The 22,632-nt window shown below is 38.1% G+C and overlaps 1 protein-coding gene across 1 annotated transcript in view; it reads left to right on the forward strand.

Moving 5' to 3' along the window:
- The window catches only part of CNTLN (centlein), a gene marked incomplete at both ends in the record, with an annotated part of 198,071 nt that overhangs the window by 27,406 nt on the left and 148,033 nt on the right, over positions 1-22,632 (forward strand). The window contains one exon of the mRNA XM_081318884.1: positions 12,911-12,995. Coding sequence (XP_081175010.1) covers positions 12,911-12,995 — 85 coding nt within the window. The remainder of the gene's footprint in view (positions 1-12,910; positions 12,996-22,632) is intronic.

The raw sequence follows: 22,632 nt of genomic DNA on the forward strand, positions 1-22,632 counted from the left end.
TTGCCACACACGGCCTCCCTGACGTAATTGTGTCTGATAACGGGCCTCAGTTTACCGCTAATGATTTCCAGGTGTTCTTGAAGGCGAATTGGATTAGACACACCACCTCTGCGCCCTTCCACCCATCAACTAACGGGCAAGCTGAACAGATAGTAAGGACGACCAAGGACGCACTCCGGCGCATCATCAGTGGGGACTGGCACCACAGACTGGCAAAATTTCTGCTTGCCCAACACACTACACCATGCGTTGCCACCAGAAAGAGCCCAGCAGAACTACGATGGGGACGGCGCCTCATCACCAAGCTTAACCGTTTGCACCCCGACCGAGTGGCAGCAGAGACGGATAGGCCCTCATCATCATCACACAGGGTTCTCAACGTGGGGGACCTGGTTTGGGCAAGGAACTACGGGGCAGGGCATCCATGGATTCTGGGGACTGTGGTTGAAAAAACTGGGCCTCTCTCTTACATCGTGGGGGTGGAGGGGGATCGACACATAAGGTGACACATCGACCAGCTCAGAGGAAGGGTCCCTGAGTACACCACCCACGGCCAACGGGATAGCCACATTCCAAGGGAGGTCAGACCAACCGGAAACGACTCGGAACCAGAACTAGAGGAGGATGGCCTCCTGCAACCAACCCTGCTCAACCCAGCACAAAGGCATCACGAGCCCGCTGTCCAAGTCCAGGGCCAAGCCACACCCAGACGGTGGCCCCACAGGGCACTGGCATACTTAGGGGACTATGTGTGCAAGTGACCACCCAACAGCTGCATATGTATTAGCACACTTTGTATATAGTTATGTATATAGTTGTCATGTGGTTCTTCTCTAAGGGGGGAGGGGTGTTATGTATCCAGTGCAGGTATCTGCATAGCAACAGCCACTAGGGGGTGTTGGCCTGGACGGTTTTGGCGGGAACCCTAGTTTTGGTGGGAAACCTAGGGCCAACCCCATTGGCTGGATGCCTACCTGGCTAGGTATTTAAGGAGGCCAGGTAACCCTCGTTCCTCAGTACGCTACCCCCCCAATAAAGAGCTGAACACGTACTCCGGCTGGCGTCTCTTCCTTGCGTCGGACCCACCACATTACACCAGCTATGGTAGACGTTTCTTAAAGAAAGTTTGCATTGCTAAATCTATGATTGGGCAGAGTAATAACTGCTAAGGCATAGACATTTTCAACTTTTCATATCACAAATCCCACCAATTACTCTATTAAAGAACCCTGGAGCCACAAAATGGAAATAAAAAAATCCCCTTTTTGGGAGAAAATTAGATATTATAACTAGGCAGTGTTTTGGAATAAGTCAGAAAACGTTTCAGATTGTAGGGAAGCTTGAATATTTAATTTATTTATATTTTATATTTCTAGAGTAGCAATCTCTCACAAGGAGGGGCACTTATATGACAGTATAACTGGCATATAAAACAGCATATGAATTAATATTAGAACATTAAAATTCATTTCTGATTTAAAAATTTAAAATTATGGGATTATTACAATATAAAAATTTCAAAGGAACAAAAAAATTCCAAGATGGCCATTGAACATTGGCAGTTGCTTAATGGTCAGAGAAAGAATTTTAGGAAAGAACTGCCCTAAGCATAATTTTCAAGAACAACCTGCTATGCCTGAAAAGATCAGTGTGTGTTGTCTGTTGTAACATATGTCAACAAAACATGGGACACTAACCTCACAATCAGTGCAAAAGCTACAAGTGAGGTTGGCTCCAATCCTACCAACTTTTCGTAAGGGCCTAAAGATGTGGCTTTGCCGGCTAGCTTGGGGCCCCGGTGAGGGAACAGCGCAATGGAGGTGGTTGATTGAGTAATAACAGATCCCAACTCCCCCCCCCACTTTATCCCCCCTCCCTGTGTGTCTTTGGTTTTAATGTTTGTTTTTAACTTTTTATGTTTTAGCTTATATGAGCTACCCTATGGTAAGAGGAGCAGCCTATAAATTTGATAAACAAATTTTCTCCCAAAAACAAGGCAACATTTAAAATTAATTAAAAAAGCAACTAATTATTAAAAGTTTGGTAAAAGAGATATAGTTTTGCTTTCTTTTGGAAGAGCGTGGGAAATCACACTTCCCTGGTCCAGTGACCAAATAGGAGAAAGCGCTACTGTTTGGATATTAATTTAGCTGATTATCTTTTTCTCAATCTTACTCAATTTGAACCACTTTTTATATCTTTTGCTCAATACCAGCCTCATTAAACAATGCTTTTTCTTCTCAGATGCAGAAGGTATCTATGGTCCATGGTTATTTGTTGCCTAGCAGATCCAGTCTTGGAAGATGTACAGGGATTTCATACTCTTATTTATAGAATTTCTAATATTTCTAAGTCTTCTTAATAATTGGATTTTTTCCTTGGTTATTTGGGTTTTCATTTGTGTTTGAGATATTTATATCAACTAATAGCTATTGAAGCAGAATGGAGTGTTCCTTAATTATGAGGTGAAAAGATTTGAAGATGGTAAGATGCTCACTTAAATATTAGAAAAATAGCCTTAACAAAAAGTTGATAATGAAACACTAGTGTTTGTTTTTTTATCAATAGCTTATAGCAGGCATGTCAAACTGCCGGCCCGTGGGCCAGATGCATCATATTAAAACTGCGCCCACCCCATTGCCGGCAATGAGGAAAAAGTCGTGTGACGTCACGAGTTTGACATGCCTGGCTTATAGCATTAATCATAATCATAATAGTAAAGTTGGAAGGGACCTTGGAGGTCATCTAGTCCAACCCCCTGCTCAGGCAGGAAAGCCTACACCATTTCAGACAAATGGCTGTCCAGTCTCTTCTTAAAAACTTCCAGTGTTGGAGCATTCACAGCTTCTGGAGGCAGGTTGTTCCACTGGTTAATTGTTCTAACTATCAGGAAGTTGCTCCTTAGTTCTAGGTGGCTTATCTCCTTGATTAGTTTCCATCCATTGCTTCTTGTCCTGCCTTCGGGCGCTTTGGAGAATAGTTTGACTCCCTCTTCTCTGTGGTAGCCCCTGAGATATTGGAACACTGCTATCATGTCCCCACTCATCCTTCTCTTCATTAAACTAGACATACCCAATTCCAGCAGCTGTTCCTTATATGTGTTAGCCTCCAGACCTCTAATCATCTTTGTTGCTCTTCTCTGTACTCTTTCTAGAGTCTCAACATCTTTTTTACATCGTGGTGAACAAAACTGGATGCAGTATTCCAGGTGTGGCCTTACCAAGGCATTGTAAAGTGGTATTAGTACTTCACGTGGTCTTGATTCTATCCCTCTGTTAATGCAACCTAGCACTGTGTTGGCTTTTTTGGCAGCTGCAGCACACTGCTGCCTCATATTTAAGTAATTGTCCACTAGGACTCCAAGATCCCTCTCACAGTTACTACTATTGAGCAAGGTAACCCCTATGCTATACCTGTACATTTGATTTTTCTTGCCTAAATGTAGAACCTTACTTTTTTCACCACTGAATTTCATTTTGTTAGATAGCGTCCAGTGTCCAAGTCTGTCCAGATCCTCCTGTATCTTAAGCCTGTCTTCTGGAGTGTTGGCTATTCCTGCCAGCTTGGTGTTGTCTGCAAATTTGATGAGTTCCCCATCTATCCCCTCATCCAAATCGTTGATGAAGATGTTGAAGAGCACTGGGCCCAGAACAGAGCCCTGGGGCACCCCACTACACACTTCCCTCCATGTAGATACGGTTCCATTGAGGACCACACGCTGAGTACGGCCAGTCAGCCAACTACGAATCCATTTCGTGATGATGCTGTCTAATCCACATTTTTCTATCTTATCAAGTAGTAGTTTGTGATCTACTTTATCAAATCCCTTGCTGAAGTCCAAGTAAATTATATCCACAGCATTCCTCTGATCCACTAATTTTGTCACTTGGTCAAAGAATGCAATAAGATTTATCTGGCATGATCTGTTTTTGACAAACCCATGTTGGCTTTTAGTAATGACTTTGTCTCTAGGTGCTCGCTGATTTGTTGTTTGCCATTTATTTATTTACTAACTTATTTGTAACATTGTCCATAGACTTCCTTCAGGTGTGTGTGTTTCTAGGTATTCAAGATTTTTGTTTTCGTTTCATAGTAATTTATGAAAGATAGTTTGTAGTCAAGTTTAAGCACAAGGAAAAAACCAACAATCTAAAAAGAGCCTTGGTGGAGCAGTGGGCTAATGCCTCCCTAAGTAACACCAGCTGCCTGCAATTAGTGCAGGTTCACATCCCACCAGGCTCAAGGTTGACTCAGCCTTCCATCCTTCCAAGGTAGGTAAAATGAGGACCCAGATTGTTGGGGGCAATAAGCTGACTTTGTAATAATGCCGCTTGGGGGGGGCGCGAAAGCCCTAATAAGCGGGCATATACATAGAATGAAGGCTATTGCTAAGCACATTTGATTTGTGCTTAGATTGTAAGCCGCCCTGAGTCTTCGGAGAAGGGCGGGATATAAATGGGATTAAAATAAAATAAATTCTTCAAACTACTCGGTATACTGGATTTTCAGTATGTGAATAACTGCCTGTTTTGCAGCTGAATGTTTATATTCATGAGCAGAAGATCTTTGTTAGTTTTAAATGTCCTATTCTCTAGAGAAGTTGGATTATGCCTAGTAAGGTCTAGAAACGATTTTGCCTTGGAAGACTGAGCGAAGAGTGCAATTTGCTCTTTCTTTTTAGTTGTGGCTGAGTGTTATGTGATCTGAACAAACTACTGCATCCTTTTGAGGCAGGAGAGGAGCAGAATACAATGACAGGACAGAATTTAAACTTTATGTGAATTATTTCAGATCTTCTGGCAGCATATCAAATGAATCTATTTGTATTAAATCATTTAGCAATGCTCATTGATTAGGCTGCTGTACATGGAGTAATTTAATCAATGCGAGTTTGTCATGTATCAAATTTCTTCTTCAGTTAATCAAAATATATAGCACACTGTCATACAGACTGATTACCATATTGTCACTGGATTAAAATATGGGATTAAACTAGAGGACATGAATCTTAGTAAACCTAATAATAATAAATGCCTAGTTTTTTTTACTTTCCAAAACGTACGTAAGTACATCTTAATATAGATCATAAAATATGTTTTTTGGTCACATCATATAGTCACTGCTTAGCATCCTAAATAGAGAAACATGGCATTGCATCCAAGGTCAAAGAATTGTGATAGTTCACAACTGATGAGCATTTAATACCCTGTTTCATTAAAAATTCTCAGAACATGGAACATAAGTCAACATTCCATGGAGAAGGAAATATTACGCAGCTTGTATGTGTTCATATCTGCATATCGGAGCACAAAATATTGACATGATAATTGCAGTCAAGCTTGACTGAACAGTGGCCTAAGGGAATTCAGCTGGTGTTGTACCAACTGGATGGCTGCTTAGGACACAGTTTGAAATGCAAGGTGCAAGTTAGCATTTTATTCAGCACAAGCAGGCATCATTTAAAAATCCTTGGGGGAAACCCTGGTGATGTGCAGATGTTAAAACAGTCTGTTCTGAAGCACCGATATTTTGAACACTGTAAGAAACTTGTGTATTTTATATTGAAAAAGTGCTTTCCAAATTAAGAAGAAAATATGAGGCTTAAAGAGTTCATGCTAGTAATTGTAACCATAATCTCTACAATGTAAAACATGTGCAGAGCTGTAAAACCATAATTTTAGACACTTGGCTTCTAAGTGTAAAAACACAACCAATTTTCTTCAATTAAGCTTCTTTGCTACTAAACATAAAACAATATGTGGTGAAATATATAACGCAGAGCAAGTTTATAATGGTGCAACCAAATATTTTATTTTAATAAAAAGTGAAAACACAATTTGTAGTCATCATATGTCTTTAAAATATTAACAGTATCAAAAGAAATAATATTTAGACACAAATATATAAGTGTTTATGTGTGTGTACAGTATTTGTGTCTCTGTCAATTATATTTAGTGGTATTAGCAGTATCTGCATTTTTTAAAAACACTTATTTTTCAAATTCTTACAATACTAAGATTTTTAAAGTTAAATTTTATGCTTAAAGATTCATTAGCTGAGAAACTAGAGTATTTTGCTGTGACAGAAGATCTCCTATCATAGATATTTACAAGTGTGTAATGGGGAGAATATAATTAGATCCTTTCATTTTAGAAAATACTAAATGAAACTCAATCTTGTTTTCCAGGTAGGGACTGGTAAAAACTTAACAGTTCAAGTCCTAACCAAGGACGACCTAAGAGCTATTAAGATAGAGTCTGAGTATATTGGCATTTCCAAGTAGGGTGGTTTTTCACAAAGTCAGATATTCATGTCTAATAGGTTCAAAATTTCCATGTATCTAGGGAGCCCTTTGGGTATTGCTCCTATTATTATTGGTAGAAGCATTGATTTCTTCCTCCACAATCGCTCATCTTCAATTTCCAAATCATGATACTTTGTTATATTTTCTAATTGTTTCTCTTCAATTCATGCATCATCTGGTATTGCAATATCAAGGAACCAGACTTTTTTCTTTTCCACGATAGTGATGTCAGGCATGTTGTGGGCCAGATGGCTGTTTTGACCATGAAATGGTGTGATTTTCACAAATAGTCATAAATTAAGTTTTGCAAACTACACATACTATACACTAAGGTAGCCTACCAGTTGGCCATTATGAGTTAGCGTGAAGTTTGTCTGAATCTTGTGCTTGAGAGAGGGATAGTTAAAATCTCTGGTGTTTTTGAATACTGATGTACACTTCTGTTAAATTAATAAATTTAAAATTTGTAATTGCATCTTATTGAAGTGAAAAATGCTGGCCTAAACTGTTGTGAGTACACAGATCTGTTTGTGTGTTTTAGAAAAAAAGGGGGATTTGCAAGAAAATAAATATATCACAATAACTGGTCTTCCATATAACAGGGTATTTCACTTCTATAGTAGTTTATATACCGTAGGTTTCTAAGAGGTTATATACAAAATATCCATCTCAGGCTGCTGTAGGTTTTTTAAAAGTATTTTATTAATATTCTATTATTACATTTCATTAGTGCTTAATGAACAACGTGTTGTCTGGGTTGATTTTTGCTAAATAATACAAGTTAAGTTCTTATTCTCTATCTCTTTTTTCCAGCCATTGATAAAATAAGTTCCATGTTTGAAAGTATTCTGTGTCTTCTTTTTCTTTGATTCTCAATGTAAGTCTATCCATTTCAGCACAGTTCAGTATTTTCTTGATTATCTCTTCATCCAATTATGTTTTTTCATTTTTCCAGTGCTGAGCAAATGCAATCCTCGCTGCTGTTAATACATGTAATGTTAAATATACATTTTGTTTATCAAATTTTTCTGGAATTATACCTAATAAAAAAAGTTAAGTTTTAAAACCTATGTGTTTCCCTAACATCTTTTCTAACCAAGTATGTATTTTTGTCCAAACTTTTTTTGCTTTAACCCATGTCAACCACAAGTGATAATATGTACCAGATTTTGATTACATTTCCAGCATTTACTAGACATATTTTTAAACATTTTTGCTAATCTGACAGGTGGAAGATGCTATCTTTAGAACATTTTATATAAGTTTTCTTTATACAAAGTTGCCATTGTCAATTTATAGTTTCTTTCCCAAAGATTTTGCCATTTCTCTAATTCTATATTGTAATGACTTACAAAGCCCTACATGGCATGGGTCCGGATTACCTACGGCAACACCTGCGGCCGGTGTCAACCTCCCTCTGTCCAGTGCACTCCCACAGAGAGGGCCTCCTCAGGGTGCCTCCGATCAAAGAATGTCTATTGGTGGCCCCTAGGGGGAGGGCGTTCTCTGTGGGCACGCCAGACCTGTGGAATCGCTTGCCGGTCGAGCTCCGGATGGCCCCCGACCTTCGCTCCTTCCGGTGGGATCTAAAAACTTATTTATTTGAGCAATCCGGCCTGGTTTGATGGGTTAAGGGCTGGGTTTTTAACATGGTTTTAATTACTGTTTATATCGGGCATAATATTTAATTGTTTTTTAACTTTTGTACTTCGTTTTTAATATTTATTGCCCTGTACACCGCCCTGAGTCCTTCGGGAGAAGGGCGGTATAAAAATTTAATAAATATAATATATAAATATATCCAAAAAAATTTGCCCATATTATCATTGTTTCTTTCACTTGTTCGTCTTCCATTTTCAAATTCAATAAAAAGTTATGCAATAAATGTGAAAACCATATACAAAAAAGAAAGGAGCTATCCATCTGAAAAACTAGTGATGCTTCTATACAAGCCTCCACCTCTTGTACATGCATGGTATTGCAGGTGCCCTTTTTATGAAAGCATCAGAATCTGCAAACACCTCTGCTTTTGATTTCCTCTTGCCAAACTCCTCCTCCTTCATTGACCTGTGATGAAATGCCTTTGGGGAGGATTTCCTAGATTTTATTCTTTTATATTCTCATACAGAAGAAATTGTACCTGTTACGATAATCGGCGTAAAATATAAGCTTTGAATGCAGAAGAACCAGGTTCAGTGTTTGTCATTTCCAGACAGAGCTGCAAAACATTGTCTGAATATCTTACCTTTGTCAGCAGAAATAAGAAAGATGGACCACTGCTCTAGCTTGGCACGAGGTAGCTTCTTGTCTTCTATAGGCTTAGCCAATTTATATTTAGGGATTGTTCAGAATCAGATACTTTTTCTTTCAGGAAAACTATATCATAAACTCATTTCATTAGAATTAAATGTTTAACTTATATACCAGTTCAAAATGCAAGATCTTGATGAGAAATAAAAGATATGTCTACACAGGGTGCCTCATTGGATTGCCATCACTACTTTTTACCAGTTAAACTGGGGAAGCTGGTATAATGCAATTTTTGTCTTGATTCATGTTGCTTTGTGTAAAAATAAATCTAATTAATTTTCACAACAGACCCCAATTTATGTTTATATACATAATTTGTCTTCAACACTATTGCTTTGCATATATATTAAAGGAAGGATAATATGTTAGGAGTGCAAAATACCTTTGAAAATATTTGTGGTGTATTAGAATCGGCAGGTTCTGTTTTCTCATCTCATTCATTGTTAAATGCTTCCTCATCGTCTCCAATATTTCATTTTTGACAACTCATTAAAAATGGGCCAAGTCCCAGAAAATATGATTCTGTCATGTCGTATAATATATAGTGTGGGCCATATGCAAAAGAAAATGGTTACTTAATGGTTTAGAATAATTTCTTGGATTTTTTTTTTTTTAGGTTTCAGTAGCTGTTGAAAAGTGACTGTGAAAAATCCATGGATTAAATACAGCTCTGTTAAACATTTAAAATAGGCGGTACTTATGGGAAAAGTGATTGGAGCTTAAGCTTGTATAAATTGACAGCCTCTCTTCACTCCATTTTTCATCCTAAAGAAGTCTGCAAATATTCTTAACGCACATCATTATTGCTCATCAGTGGTTCTAATTAGCTAAACTGGAGTTTGTCTCGGTCATTGATCATCATCAACTCTTTGACAGTGCATGCATATATTTTTTCTGATTTGTGTAAACACTTTTTAATGTATGATAGGCATGCATAGTGTATATTAATTGAATCAACCACAATTTTCCAACAGTGCAATTTACCTTTAAAACCAAGCCTTAAATCTGCTTTCCCCCCTCTTTTTCTCTTTATCATACTTAAAATGAAGCTGTAGGTTTAATGGTATTTTAGAAGCTTGAAGCACAGAACAATGTTATTTTGCATCCCTTTTGGGAGCCTCCCTGTAATGAGTGTTGGAAGTTATCCTACGCCACCAGGAGGAGATGCTGATAAAATTCTGTACCAGATTTTAATTTATGCTAAAGGCCTTTGTTCACATTCACTATATGCAAATTTGGTCGTAAGATTTAGATGACTATTATGTGTTATAGTGTTAACTGATTCCATTTTCTGTGTGTATTTAGTATTTGTTTTACATCCGTTACCTGTAAAACAAAAGAAAAATTATATTGAGTTCATCCAAAATAAAACAACTCTCCCATTTGTTAAGCAGAATCTAAGAGATTATATTCTTAAAATTCTAATTATGTAACCATGTAAGGTAAATTTTTAAAAAGCATACTATAAATAACTAATAGAAAATTTAACCCTGTTTATTATATTTAACCCTGTTTATTATATCATTTCATGTTATAATTACTTGGATATTGATACATTAATGCATTCTTTCACTCAACTTTAATTGGATTAACTCACACTAGAAATTCCAGGATTACAAAGATGGAAAAATATGGGCTAGAATCATGCCAGCAAATACCTCTTTTCTCTCACTTGAATAGGGTCTCTTGGTAGAACTAAAATTGACTTGGCTATTAAGGAATTCACTGCCACAAATGGTGAGATGCTTATCATATGGATTTAAAGCATTTAAATGTTGCTGTAGCAGATTTACCTGTAGTTTTTAGCCACAATATCCATTTTAAGAGAAAAATTATCTTGATATTTAATACAGAAAGAGAGATAGAGAAAACTTTCTCCACAGAGAAAACTTTCTCACACTGTTCTCTTTTTTATTTCATCTCCTTGTATCATGGGTATAAGCGCAAAATTGAGTCTCATTTTTTTCACTGCTTTCATAGGTAATTAATTTATAACCAAAAAGCTATCTTTCTGAGCGGTAGAATAAAAATTCAATTTGTGAATTAGTTTTTTTCCTGGGTTATAAAGGACATTGTAAAGAAAAAAATATTTTAAAGATTTAAAAGCTTTTGGAAGAAGCTTAACAGTGAGTTGATGTAAGAAAGTTTAAAACAGATAAAAAGGGACAGGTATTTTGAAAAAAAATTATTATTTTGTGAAAGTGCTTTGGAATTTAATTAGATCAACAAACCATACTTTCCTGGGAAGTTCCTCAAGAACACCGTGGGATTGTGGAAGACAACACTGGGAGTCAACTGAAGACAGTTCACACAAGTGGCCATCAAGTGTAGCATACACCAATGTGATGCACTTTCCACACTGCTATCCTGCATAGGTTTGAACTCCTTAGCCAGGTAGGACTGGATACAGATACAAGTTCAAGAGTAGAACTACCATCAGCCACCTTCTCTACATGGATGACATTAAGCTGTATGCTAAAAGTGAACAAGATATGATTTGCAGATCCACCTGACATTGATCTACAGTGAAGACATTGGGATGTTGTTTGGATTGGAGACACGTGTCTGAATGGTACTCAGGCGTGGGAAGGTATGAGTGGAACTACCAAAAGACCCCATGGCAGACATACAGACTGGCTACAAGTACCTTGATATTCCACAATCATGTGGAAACCATGATGACGAGGCAAGTCACCAGATACCTTGACAGTACAGTGAGCTGGCCAAAGTCATCAGATATCCAGACAGCACAGTAGGCTGCCAATGTGAAGATTCAGAAGCTCCTCACAACGCACAGAGCTTTCTACCTCAAGTTGGTACAGAAGCCAGAAAGGGAATGGGCAGGGTCCGGTGAGCATCAAAGTCATTGTCCTGGATGAAACTCAGATCATCCAGGAGTACTTCAGTAAGATGGCATCCATAGATGAGTTGCTGAGGAAATGCTTAAGGCAACAATAGACATAGGAGAAAAATCAAGCAGAGGAAGTGCCGTGGCAATACAATACCCTGCATGCAATGTACCATTCACATCTAGCCCAATGTGGCTGACATTGGGAAAACTTATCAGTGACTTGAAAAGGCTGATAAAAGACAGCATTGAGGCACAACACAAGAAGAGTCACCAAGCACCAGAGTCATAAAAGCAGAGGTTCGTCTCGGGTCTAGACAGAACCCAAAGTGAGAGTGTCACGTGGCCAATAAAGAGACATGCTTGGCATTGTTCTTCAGTAACAGATAAGAAATCACAAGTTGATTTCCTGTGTTTTACAACTTGGTATATTGATGTTTCAACAAACAAGTTGTTTTGGGTTCTTACACTTTCAGTTATGATTTTTGTATCTTGGTTAATTGGGGAGGATTTGTGTAATCCCAATATAAAGAACTGTTTTCCAGTTCTTCTCAGATGCAGTTGCTAGTATGTCTTACCAATATCCATTTTCACAAGATTTCTGGTTAGCACAGTTTTTTTTTCTAGATGAGAAGTGATGATTTATATGGAATTAGGCAGGGAGAAGTTGGTGCAGTATGAATAAATGTATTTAGAAAATATTATATCCAGATATTGTATGCAAACAAGATAATCATTGTAACAAAAATCCAGCAATATACAATTGTATAATGTTAATAATACTGAAGTTTCTGATTTGTGCAGGAGTGGAACAGTATAAATAATGTAGCGAACCTGATAAGTGTTGCTTTGTAATTAGCACTATTTGTTTTTCCTTTCTATTGCTGCATTATTATTTTTTTAGTGTAAGTTATGGTATACTGGTTTTTTATTTTTGCCACATCTGGAACTTGATTGAGGATATACAGAGTAAGAATCATTTGGGAACAGAAGCTCCCTCCCCAGTTTCTTCACAGTTGTTGATCTTTTTAATAGAGTATATCTTTACAGTATACCAAAAGAAAAATAATAATGCTTGTTAATATGCTACCCTTACTATATTGCTAACATGAAATTAGGATTCCTTTGCTATCAATAATGTAAAAGCAGGAAGGGAACAGTTCTTCAGAAATACTTCATCTGAAAGGTATCCCATGTATATTGTAAGTATGCATATCTAGTTTTGCTTTGATAAACACTACATCATTTAGAATAAAGTTGTCTTCATTGTTTGCAGATAAAATTTGCTGTCACTTGCCATATGTTGCATGATTAATTCTGCAAGGCTGTCAGCCACAGATAATTTAATTTTCATTGCTCTAAAATGACATTCATTATTGGGACATGAAAAATTCAGATGATTAGCAGCAAATTATGACTAATAAGTGTCAATATATTTTTGTTTTTAGAGAAAAGCAGAATGCTGAAGTCAAGGACAGGAAGGTTTTAGAGATTTTGCAAGTTAAAGACAACAAAATTCAGACACTGGAGCAGGTTAGTATTTTATATAAACTAAAGTTGGCAGAATATTGTTGCTCTAATTTCCTTGAGGCTGTATTACATGCACTCTGTTTTCTGATATAACTCCTTGAGGTTTCAGGTCTGATCCAGTTTTCTGAATCTTATCACTGGTAGCTACTGCTCCTAATTTGCAGAATCAAAATGGAGTGTGGAGGGATTTGGTTTCATGATATTACAGTTTTATCTTTTAATATTTCTTCAGTAAGATCTGATTTGCTAGTAAGCTGATCAAATTTATCCAGTCAAGAAATAAGTTATTTTCTGTAGTCAATTACTTAATTGGCCTAGTTCTACAAGATGGTAAACACTTGTGTTCATCTTTGAGCCGTAAGGTTTTTTTTCTTTTTACCTCCTATTCCAGGGGTGTCAAATTGCCGGCCCACGAGCCGGTTGCATAATGCAGAGGCCACGCCTACCCCAGCTCCGGCAATGCGAAAAAAGTTGTGATATGTCATGACATGTCATGTGACGCGGCGAATTTGCCACCCATGTCCTATTCCATTATTACTTTCATCTGATCAAATGCTTCAGTCTCCAAGTTTTTTGCAGCAGGCACAAGCAGAAGACAAGAAAGAAAATGGAATACAGCTAAATCTAATTTATACTGTTCATCTTACCTTTCTTGCTCTGGCAAATGTACCTTCTTTTTAACCGCATTTATATACAATTTTATAGTTAGGTTCCATACATGAACAGAAACACGTTCTTATATGGAATCATTTTTGCCTTTTTCAGCAAAAAAAATATCATATATCAATGTTATCTATCACTTTTCTCCCAGCATTTGCATATCTTAAAATCACCCTTTTTTCATTTTTTGGAAAACACCTTCTACCAAGGCACATCAATCTATCAGCTTTAGTTTCATTATTATGTATAATTTGTAATGGTTCACTATTTCTTTTATCAAACAAAAGTAGCTTGTTTTTTAGTACATTAATTTTCAGATTTTATTTATTTACCGTATTTTCCGGCGTATAAGACGACTTTTTAACCCATGAAAATCTTCTCAAAAGTTGGGGGGTCGTCTTATACGCCGGGTCGTCTTATACGCCGGAAAAAAAACATAAATCAGTCGAGCGTCCCCGTTCTTGCAAAGCAACTTCAAGCCTCCTTAGTCCAGTCCCCCCTCCATCGTGACTCTCCCTTCCCACCCCCAAGAGCCTCTAAGCCCCTTCCCCTCCCCCTTGCAAACGCCAGACCCCAGGAGCGGCAGGAAGCCCCTCACCCTCACCCAAGCGGCATCTGAGCATAAGCAGAGCGCGCCCTGCTACCCGCTATCTCTCCCAGCAGACGCCCGCATCCGGCCTCGCAACCAGCCGCAGAAGCCCGCACCCGGCTTTCCTTCCCCCCACCCACCGGTTCCTGGGCCCTGGCTCTAGCCGCGGGCCAGCTCGCCAGCGACCAGGCCGGCGGACTCCCGGCCGTCAGACGCTGCATTTTGGGAGACGCTCCCCGGTGGATCGGGGAGGGAGCGCCCGCCCGCCGCCAGGCCGTTCCAAGTTAGGGGAACTTCCGGGGACTTCCTGCGGGCCGGGGAAGAGCGTGCCTACCAGCCCGTTCCAGGAACTTCCGGGGACTTCCGGCGGGCCTGGCGCCCCTCTCGCCCACAGACCACGCAGCGGCCCTCGCCAGCCGGCCTCGGCATGGCCGCCCCAAGCCCGCCTCTCCAGCGCATCTTCCGAGCCCACCTGGCTGACCGCCTCCTGGACGGGGCTTGGCTCCAGACGCGTGGCTGCTCCGTCTGCAAATGTGCTCTCAAATGGGTGGGTGGAAGGAAAAGCCCCTTTGGGCTTCAAAAGGGAGGCTTTGCACCATCTGCATCAGATGGGGCTGAATCGGGCTTGTGTCGGACACTTGGCAACTGGCATGTAAGTATTTTCCGGCGTATAAGACGAAAAACCTTGAAAATCTTTTTAAAAGTCGGGGGTTGTCTTATACGCCGGGTCGTCTTATACGCCGGAAAATACGGTATTAAATTTGTTTGCCACCCATCTTGCCACAGGGCCAGCATATACATACTGTATTCCTTGTTGCATTATACAATCTACAGGTACTCCTTAAAGCCACAATTGAGTCCAAAATTTCTGTTGTCAAGTGATACAGTTGTTAAGTGAGTTTGCCTCAGTTAAGAGGCAGACATTCTTGCCACATTTTTTCAGTGACTCACTGCAGTTGTTAAGTTAGCAACATAGCTGTTAAGTAAATCTGACTTGCCCAGTGGCTTTGCTTGTGCGAAGGTTGCAAAAGTGAATCACATGACCATCATAAATATGAGCCAGTTATCAATTGTCTGAATTTGATCACATGTCCATGGGGATGCTGCAAGATAAACAATGGTCATAAGTCACTTTTTTCAGTGCTGTTGTAATTTCAAATGATCACTAAACTGAGTGGATGTAAGTCAAGAACTACCTGTATCTAATATTCATTGTAAATCAGTTGGATTCACAGCATCCACCAACTGTTAACCAAGGCTAAGAAAATTATGATTAACATTATTTTCCACAGGCTCTGAGAAATTTTAGGAATTTTGAAAATATTCTAAAAGTCTAGATGATTGCAGTAGGGGAATGGTTTGTTTCAAAAACCTCTTTCACTAGGACTATGCAAAATATTCTAAATAACTAGGTTTATTTTTGGTGTCCTGCTTAGTCACGTCTCAAAGTGTTCTTAATTTCTCTGTCTAGGAGAGTAAATTGAGTGTAATTTCAGCCTTCAAACTAGCACCCTCTGTTTAGGTTGGGCATGTATATATTAATTTTATTTACTTTATAATCCTATTGTGATCTGTACTAAGGTAAATCTTGATCCAATAGTTTATACCATTTTTTTAAAAAATGTAGCAGACTATTGACATCTTGTGGTATAATCAGAGCATTTTATTTTCATTTCATATTTTTCTTTTTTTAATATACCAGGTTTGCATTACAATATCTAGACCAGACATGTCAAACACAAGGCCCGGGGGCCGGATCCGGCCCGCGAAGTGGTTTCATGTGGCCTGCGAAGCCATCCTGGAAACAGTGAGGGAACGGCCCCCACTGCCTTGGCCCTGGCCTAGAGACCCTCCTTCTGCCAGAGACCCTCAGATCTGTCCCACTCCTAACCAGGCCCCCATAGGCACCCTTGATGCGAACGATGTAGAGCTGGCCACGCCCACCCAGTAGGCCACACCCACTCTAACCACGCCTACCCATTAGGCCACACCCACCCAGGCCACACCCACCTGGCCCATTGAGGGCAACTGCAATGCTGATGCGGCCTTCAATGAAATTGAGTTTGACACCCCTGATCTAGACAGTTATGTATTTCATATTCTGCAATGTGGGATGTACACATTTTAAATGTTTAATTTAAAAGGAGAGAAAGATATATATTTATTTTTCCAATACCTTTTTATTGTGTTTGTCTCTCAAAAATGGGATGAAGGGCTGAATCGCTATTTTATATGGCCAGGAATTGGCATTATAGAAATTGTCAGGCAAGAAAGATAGTGTGAGAGCCCCATGCCTCTTTATATATCAGGATTATGGGGTAGATGGTGAATGGTATGCTGGAAAATTGCAGCAATTACGAATAATTTTCTCTCCCAAATCATGGCACATGCAAGAGTGAAGAATCAAATTTCAATGAGGGGTGATTTGAAGCCTCCAGTCTTTCCCCCTGTGGGCTCTCAGCCTTCTTTTGACTTGTTAATAATTATTGTAATAATTTCTTCTGTATTTGTTAATTCAGTAGACTAGAGGTTGGATTATGCTTTTTTCCTTTCCTCACACTTTAATCTACCTGTAACACTTATTAGGGGAAAATGTGGTTAATCAAATACAAAGAAGAGCAAAGTTATTACAATAGCTACAACAGCCAGGCTTAGAATTGTCATTGAACATACCGAAGTGGAAAACAGTTTCTGCTTTTTAGGTTCAGATAGCCGTAGTAAAGGAACCAACAGTCAAGAAATACATCGCACTAGGATAAACTTTTGCAAAATAGAGATGAAGTCCTTGGAAAAGATATTCAGATGCTGTGTTGTATTTAGTATTTAGTATTTATTATATTTGTATACCGCCCTTCTCCCGAAGGACTCAGGGCGGTGAACAGGGCACATATAAAAAAACAGAATACAAAAATTAAAAAAGAATTAAATAGGAGCCCGAGCTAAAACAATAGATGGTAATAAAAAATCCACAATAAAAACCCCAACATATCCCCCATCAGGCCAGGCCGGCTTGTTCAAATAGATAGGTCTTCAGACCGCGTCGGAAGGAGCGAAGGTCAGGTGCCATCCGGAGCTCAACCGGCAGCTGATTCCATAAAGCCGGGGCGCCCACAGAGAAGGCCCTCCCCCTGGGGGCCACCAGCCGACATTCTCTGACCGGTGGCACCCTGAGGAGGCTCTCTCTGTGGGAACGCACAGGGCGGAGGGAAGTTGACGCCGGCATTTATTCCAACAGAGATCAGAATTGTGCAGCCACGGTTTTCCCTTTAACATTCTATGGAAATAGAAGTTAGATTTTGAGGAAGTAAGCTAGAGCATTGATTCTTTTCAACTTTGGTTTTGGAGAAGACTCTTGAGAATATCAAGCCGAAAATATAGACAAATGGATCAAAGAACAAATCAATTCAGAGTTTTCACTAGAAGAGCAAATGACGCATTTAAATTATCACTTTTTCCGACACATATAAAGACACAGCTGTCTTAAGAAGTCTGTAATGCTAGGAAAGGTGGAAGGAGAAAGAAAAAAAAGACAGCCACTAGCATGGTGGATGGGCTAAATTGCAGTAGGATAGGTACAGTGTTGAAAGATCAAGTTGACAGATCCTCCTGGAGAAAATCAAGATGTGGGTGCTCAGAGTTGATACCAACATAATGGCAATCATAAACAATTATAGCTTCATTATTCAGCATATGTATTACTACTATCACCACCACTCTTTTTGTACCTTACTTTAGTGGTCATAAGTGGGTTTTGGGTTGCAGTTTGGGCACTCAGTCTCTAAAAGGTTCCCCATTACTGCCCTATATCATTCTGGACAAATGGCTGTCCCATCTCTTCTTAAAAACCTTCAGCAATGGAGCACACACAACTTCTGAAGACAATCTGTTCCTCTGTTAATTGTTCTATCTACCTGTCAGGAAATTTCTCCTTAGTTCTAGGTTGTTTATCGCCTTGATTAGCTTCCATCCATTGCTTCTTGTCTTTCCTTCAGGTGATTTGGAGAATAGGCTGACCCCCGCTTCTTTGTAGCAGCCCCTTAGATATTGGAACATTGCTATCATGTCACCCACTAATCCTTCTTTTCATTAAAGTAGACATACCCAATTCCTGCAACCATTCTTCATATGTTTTCGCCTTTAGTCTCTTAATCATCTTTGTTGCTCTTCTATGCACTGTTTACAGAGTTTCAACATCTTTTAAACATCGTGGTGGCCAAAACTGGATGCAATATTCCAAGTGTGGTCTTACCAAGGGATTATAAAATGATATTAACACTTGACATGATCTTGGTTCTGTCCCTCTGTTAATGCAGCCTAGGACTCCATTGGTTTTTTGGCAGCTGCAGCAGACTGCTGGCTCATATTTAAGGGATTGTCCATTAGGACTCTGAGATCCCTCTCGCAGTTGCTACTGTCAATTCAGGTACCACCTATTCTATACCTGTGAATTTGGTTTTTCTTGTCTAAATGTAGAACCTTTTCTCACCATTAAATTTCATTTTGTTAGACAGGGCACAGTGTTTAAGTCTGTCAGGATCCTTCTGTATCTTTAATTATACCGTAATTATAAATTTTATATGAGGGTGAAGGTTGGTTCTCCAAGCCTGTGGGTTGGTTCCTGAACATTTCTGAAGGTTAGCCTGGTAACGAAACGTTGGGAAACCAACCCACAAGCTCGGAGAATGACCCTCCACCCGAGCTACGGATACTTGCCACTATTGCATAAATTTTATAACTTTAATTATAAATATTATTTTATCTATTATAATGCACTATATTCTTTATCATTGCACAACTAGCAGAGAGCCATGTCAATGCAACTTTCCTGACCAGCATATTAATCTGATACAGTTGTTTCAGAATTTCAGGCAATCGGGAATTATGTTTACAGGTATGCTTTTAAATAGCTAAAAGTATATGTAACAACTTGGTTCTGCAATCATGGATCGGTAGGGCATTAGGAACAGTGTTATATTAGTGCTACTGTACAGGCTAGAAATGAAAGGAGGAATTGACAGAAATTGCCTACCTAACTTTATTGGAATGGAATGGGATTTGGGATTCAGTCCAACATGTAAATGTTATGTGAAAGTTATGTTGATTTATCAACCTGGGTTGGTTGAGAGCTGATTTATGTCTCACTATTGGGAGTTTGAGGGTCCCCCCCCCTTTATTTTCTTCTTCTCAGTCAGTTATTCCTAGAAGATCATTGTCAGGATGGGAATACATGTTTAGAACAGAATTTCTGTTACTCGATTTACATAAAGGCCCAAAGAGCTTTATGATAGCAGCTTTAGATTATTCATAAACAATTACCAAGTAGTTTATGCACATAGACACTTTAATTTAAAGCACCGAAATAAAGAAATTAATCATTATCTTTTAATCTATTCAAGTTTTTATGTGACCACTGTTCATTGTCAGTATTCATCTTTTTTTTAAAAAAAATCTGTTAATGCTAAACATAGCCACTTGGATGCAGCAGAGGATCTACTCAAAAAAGTACTAAAAGTGGCTCTTACCTTGATTTTAATGTGTTTGAAACTTTAAAAGCATGTTTATGAAAGCAGTGAAAATCTTACACATAAATGACAGTTTCTTAACCATATAATTGGTGATTATACATATAGATAGTTTTAGCCTTCATCACTTTCTACTATTGCTATACCAGAGTCCAGTGAGATGTGCAAGATATTGAGAAGGATGATGTTAGTATCTGAAGACAATTTCAGCTTTAAGGAAATGGCAATATGTCATAGATTAGGACGAGCTGGTGAATCCCTTACTGTTTGGAAAAGCAAAATATTTGCAATATTTTGGATAGGGAAGGTTTTAATAACTTTGCCAGTTTGTCAACCCAGATGATTTAATGTCCTAGTGAGATAAATGGTGAAATGTGACAATCCACATTTTCCTGACTAATATGTGAGAAAGATATGAGATGAATTTCTACCAAAGCAATAAGAATTGCATTACTACCCAGGTTTTCTGAAAAAAACATCTTTGCCCTTGAAAGCTGAATTCCATAAAGCAGAGTAACATAAACAAATTTGTCAGTGCATATCCAATGATTACAATTGTTATATTTTTTTATATAAAAAGAATGGCTGTTTTCAATGAACACATAAAAGAAGTTGATAACTGCTTCTTTGTGGTGTCTTGCTGTAATTCATAGGACACACGATGGTGGTTATGATTGGAAACACCTGCCTTGCTGTATATATTGACTAGTTGCTAAAATGAGACATTTATAATGATAGTAAGAGTAGTGCTTAGTAGTGCCAGATTAATTCATACAAATAACTGCTTGGTAATCATCATTGAGTAACTAGATGAAATATAATAGTATTTTATTGGCTTTTTTCTATTTTTACATGGCCCAATTAAAATTAAATATTAGAATCAAAAGATATATGGACTTTTTTGTTTCTTTGGATTGCTGGATTATCCTTGAAATGATTTTCATTCAATTTGCAGAAATTGCAGGGAAAGTACATAATTATTGGAATAAACTCATCTTATATATTCTAATAAGATTAGCTTCTGGTATTTTGAATTGACCTCATAAGCAAGAGCTCTACAATGCAATTAAAGGTAGTTTTGCTTAGCAAACACAATGGTTCTGGTGAAATGTGGCCGAATGTACCATATGACAGAAAGACAAAGACACTGCAAAGAGACACTGCAAAGTTGTTCCCCTGTCATTTAGATAAAGTTATTTCATGAAGCATCACCAGCGTTGCTCTCATTTTGGTGTGCATTGTTGTCAAGTTCCTAAATTTGAGTATAAAAATGCACATTGGTTGAAAAATGATTTGTTTATTAACATTTATTGCTGTTGTATTTTCAAATGGTTGCTCAGCAAGGCAGTTATTAAATGAGGACTACCTGTAGTTCAACTGAGGCTTCAAACATCTTATTTCACTGAAATCAGACATTTTTCTGCTGATTGTTTTTAAAAATGTAATACATATGCGGATGTTTTATCTTTCAAAATGACAATGTGAAAGAAACACAAATAGCTAGTATATCAAATTCAAAAGATAAATATTACCAAAATCTGTATCTTGGAACATTTTCTTATTTTATATTAGTTTATTCAGATGTTACATAACTGCAATTAGTAATAGGAAGATTCATATTAAAACTATAGAAAAAGAACATAGTAATAAACTAAGCAGGATCAAATATACATTATAGGTATAGAATAATTTTGTATATTCTATAACCTTGATTCCTTGCTTACCACTTTCATCTTGACTTTTAGAGGAACTAAATAAAACTAGTCTTTTGTTTTCTTATTCAGAAAATTGCCTAGATATGAATAAAGAAGGGGCTCCCAATCTTTTTGGATCTCTGGATATATTTGTAACAGGATTGCTGTAGGGGTATGCAGCTGCAAGTTTGCTTATGTAGCAGAAGATAATTCACAAAAGACAAACAAAAAAATCCCCATATCAGATGTGAATCTATAAAGTTCTGCCAGATGGTTCCCATGTTTATTTTTCAGACCTGTTTAAACTCTGTATTTAAAAAAGTCTGATTTTTCAACACTAGCATTCATTTTTAGAGTATTTCATTTTCATTGTCATTTTTATTAAAAAGTTGATTATGAGGACAGTTTATGTTCAAACCTCTGCTTGATCATCGAACCCACTGGATTACTTTTTGGCCCAACATACCTGGTGGGCACAAGACCATCAAAATGAGAGCCCTCACTAGGCAATTGAAGTCATGCCACTTATATATTGAGTGTACCAAAAGGAAAACAATGTTCATCCTCCCTCCCACCATGGATACCCTGCTGATTAAGGATATAACGTGTGGAAAATGTCTGCATAAATTACACTGAGCTCTGATTGAAAAGGTGGAATTTAAATTTAAATAAATTTATTATCACCAATAATCCTGTTCAACCCCATTTAACTGCATTAGCTTCAGGATTCATACATGTCAACTAACTTGTTGTATAGTTTAAAATGTTTCTTCTAAGTCAGATTGTTTTCATTAAATATTCTGGAAAATGCAGAAAAAAATAGTGGCAAAATCTCTTAGAGCAGCATGATTTAGATGATATTTCTCTGAAGAGAACCTTTTGTTGGATATTTCATATTCTTGAGGGACTGCATGAAAGCTTATACAGTATGTGACACTTGTTCAGCAACTGGGAAACCTTTTTTAATTATGTGTTGGATTCCACAGTGATGCAACTTGAAAAGCTGAGAAGCGCTCAAAATAGACTTTGGGGCAATTGTTAATGGAGAGACTTTTATACAATGCTTCCAAGAGAGATTTTTTTTTTACTGTGCAGTCACTCTTGCCTTTTTTCACAGAATGTTATGAAGAGGTTAGATGACATTTTCCTCCAGTTGTAACCTATGCACCTTTTCT

This window comes from Vipera berus, assembly GCF_964194415.1.
Source record: "Vipera berus genome assembly, chromosome: 2".
NCBI classification, from domain to species: Eukaryota; Metazoa; Chordata; class Lepidosauria; order Squamata; family Viperidae; genus Vipera; species Vipera berus.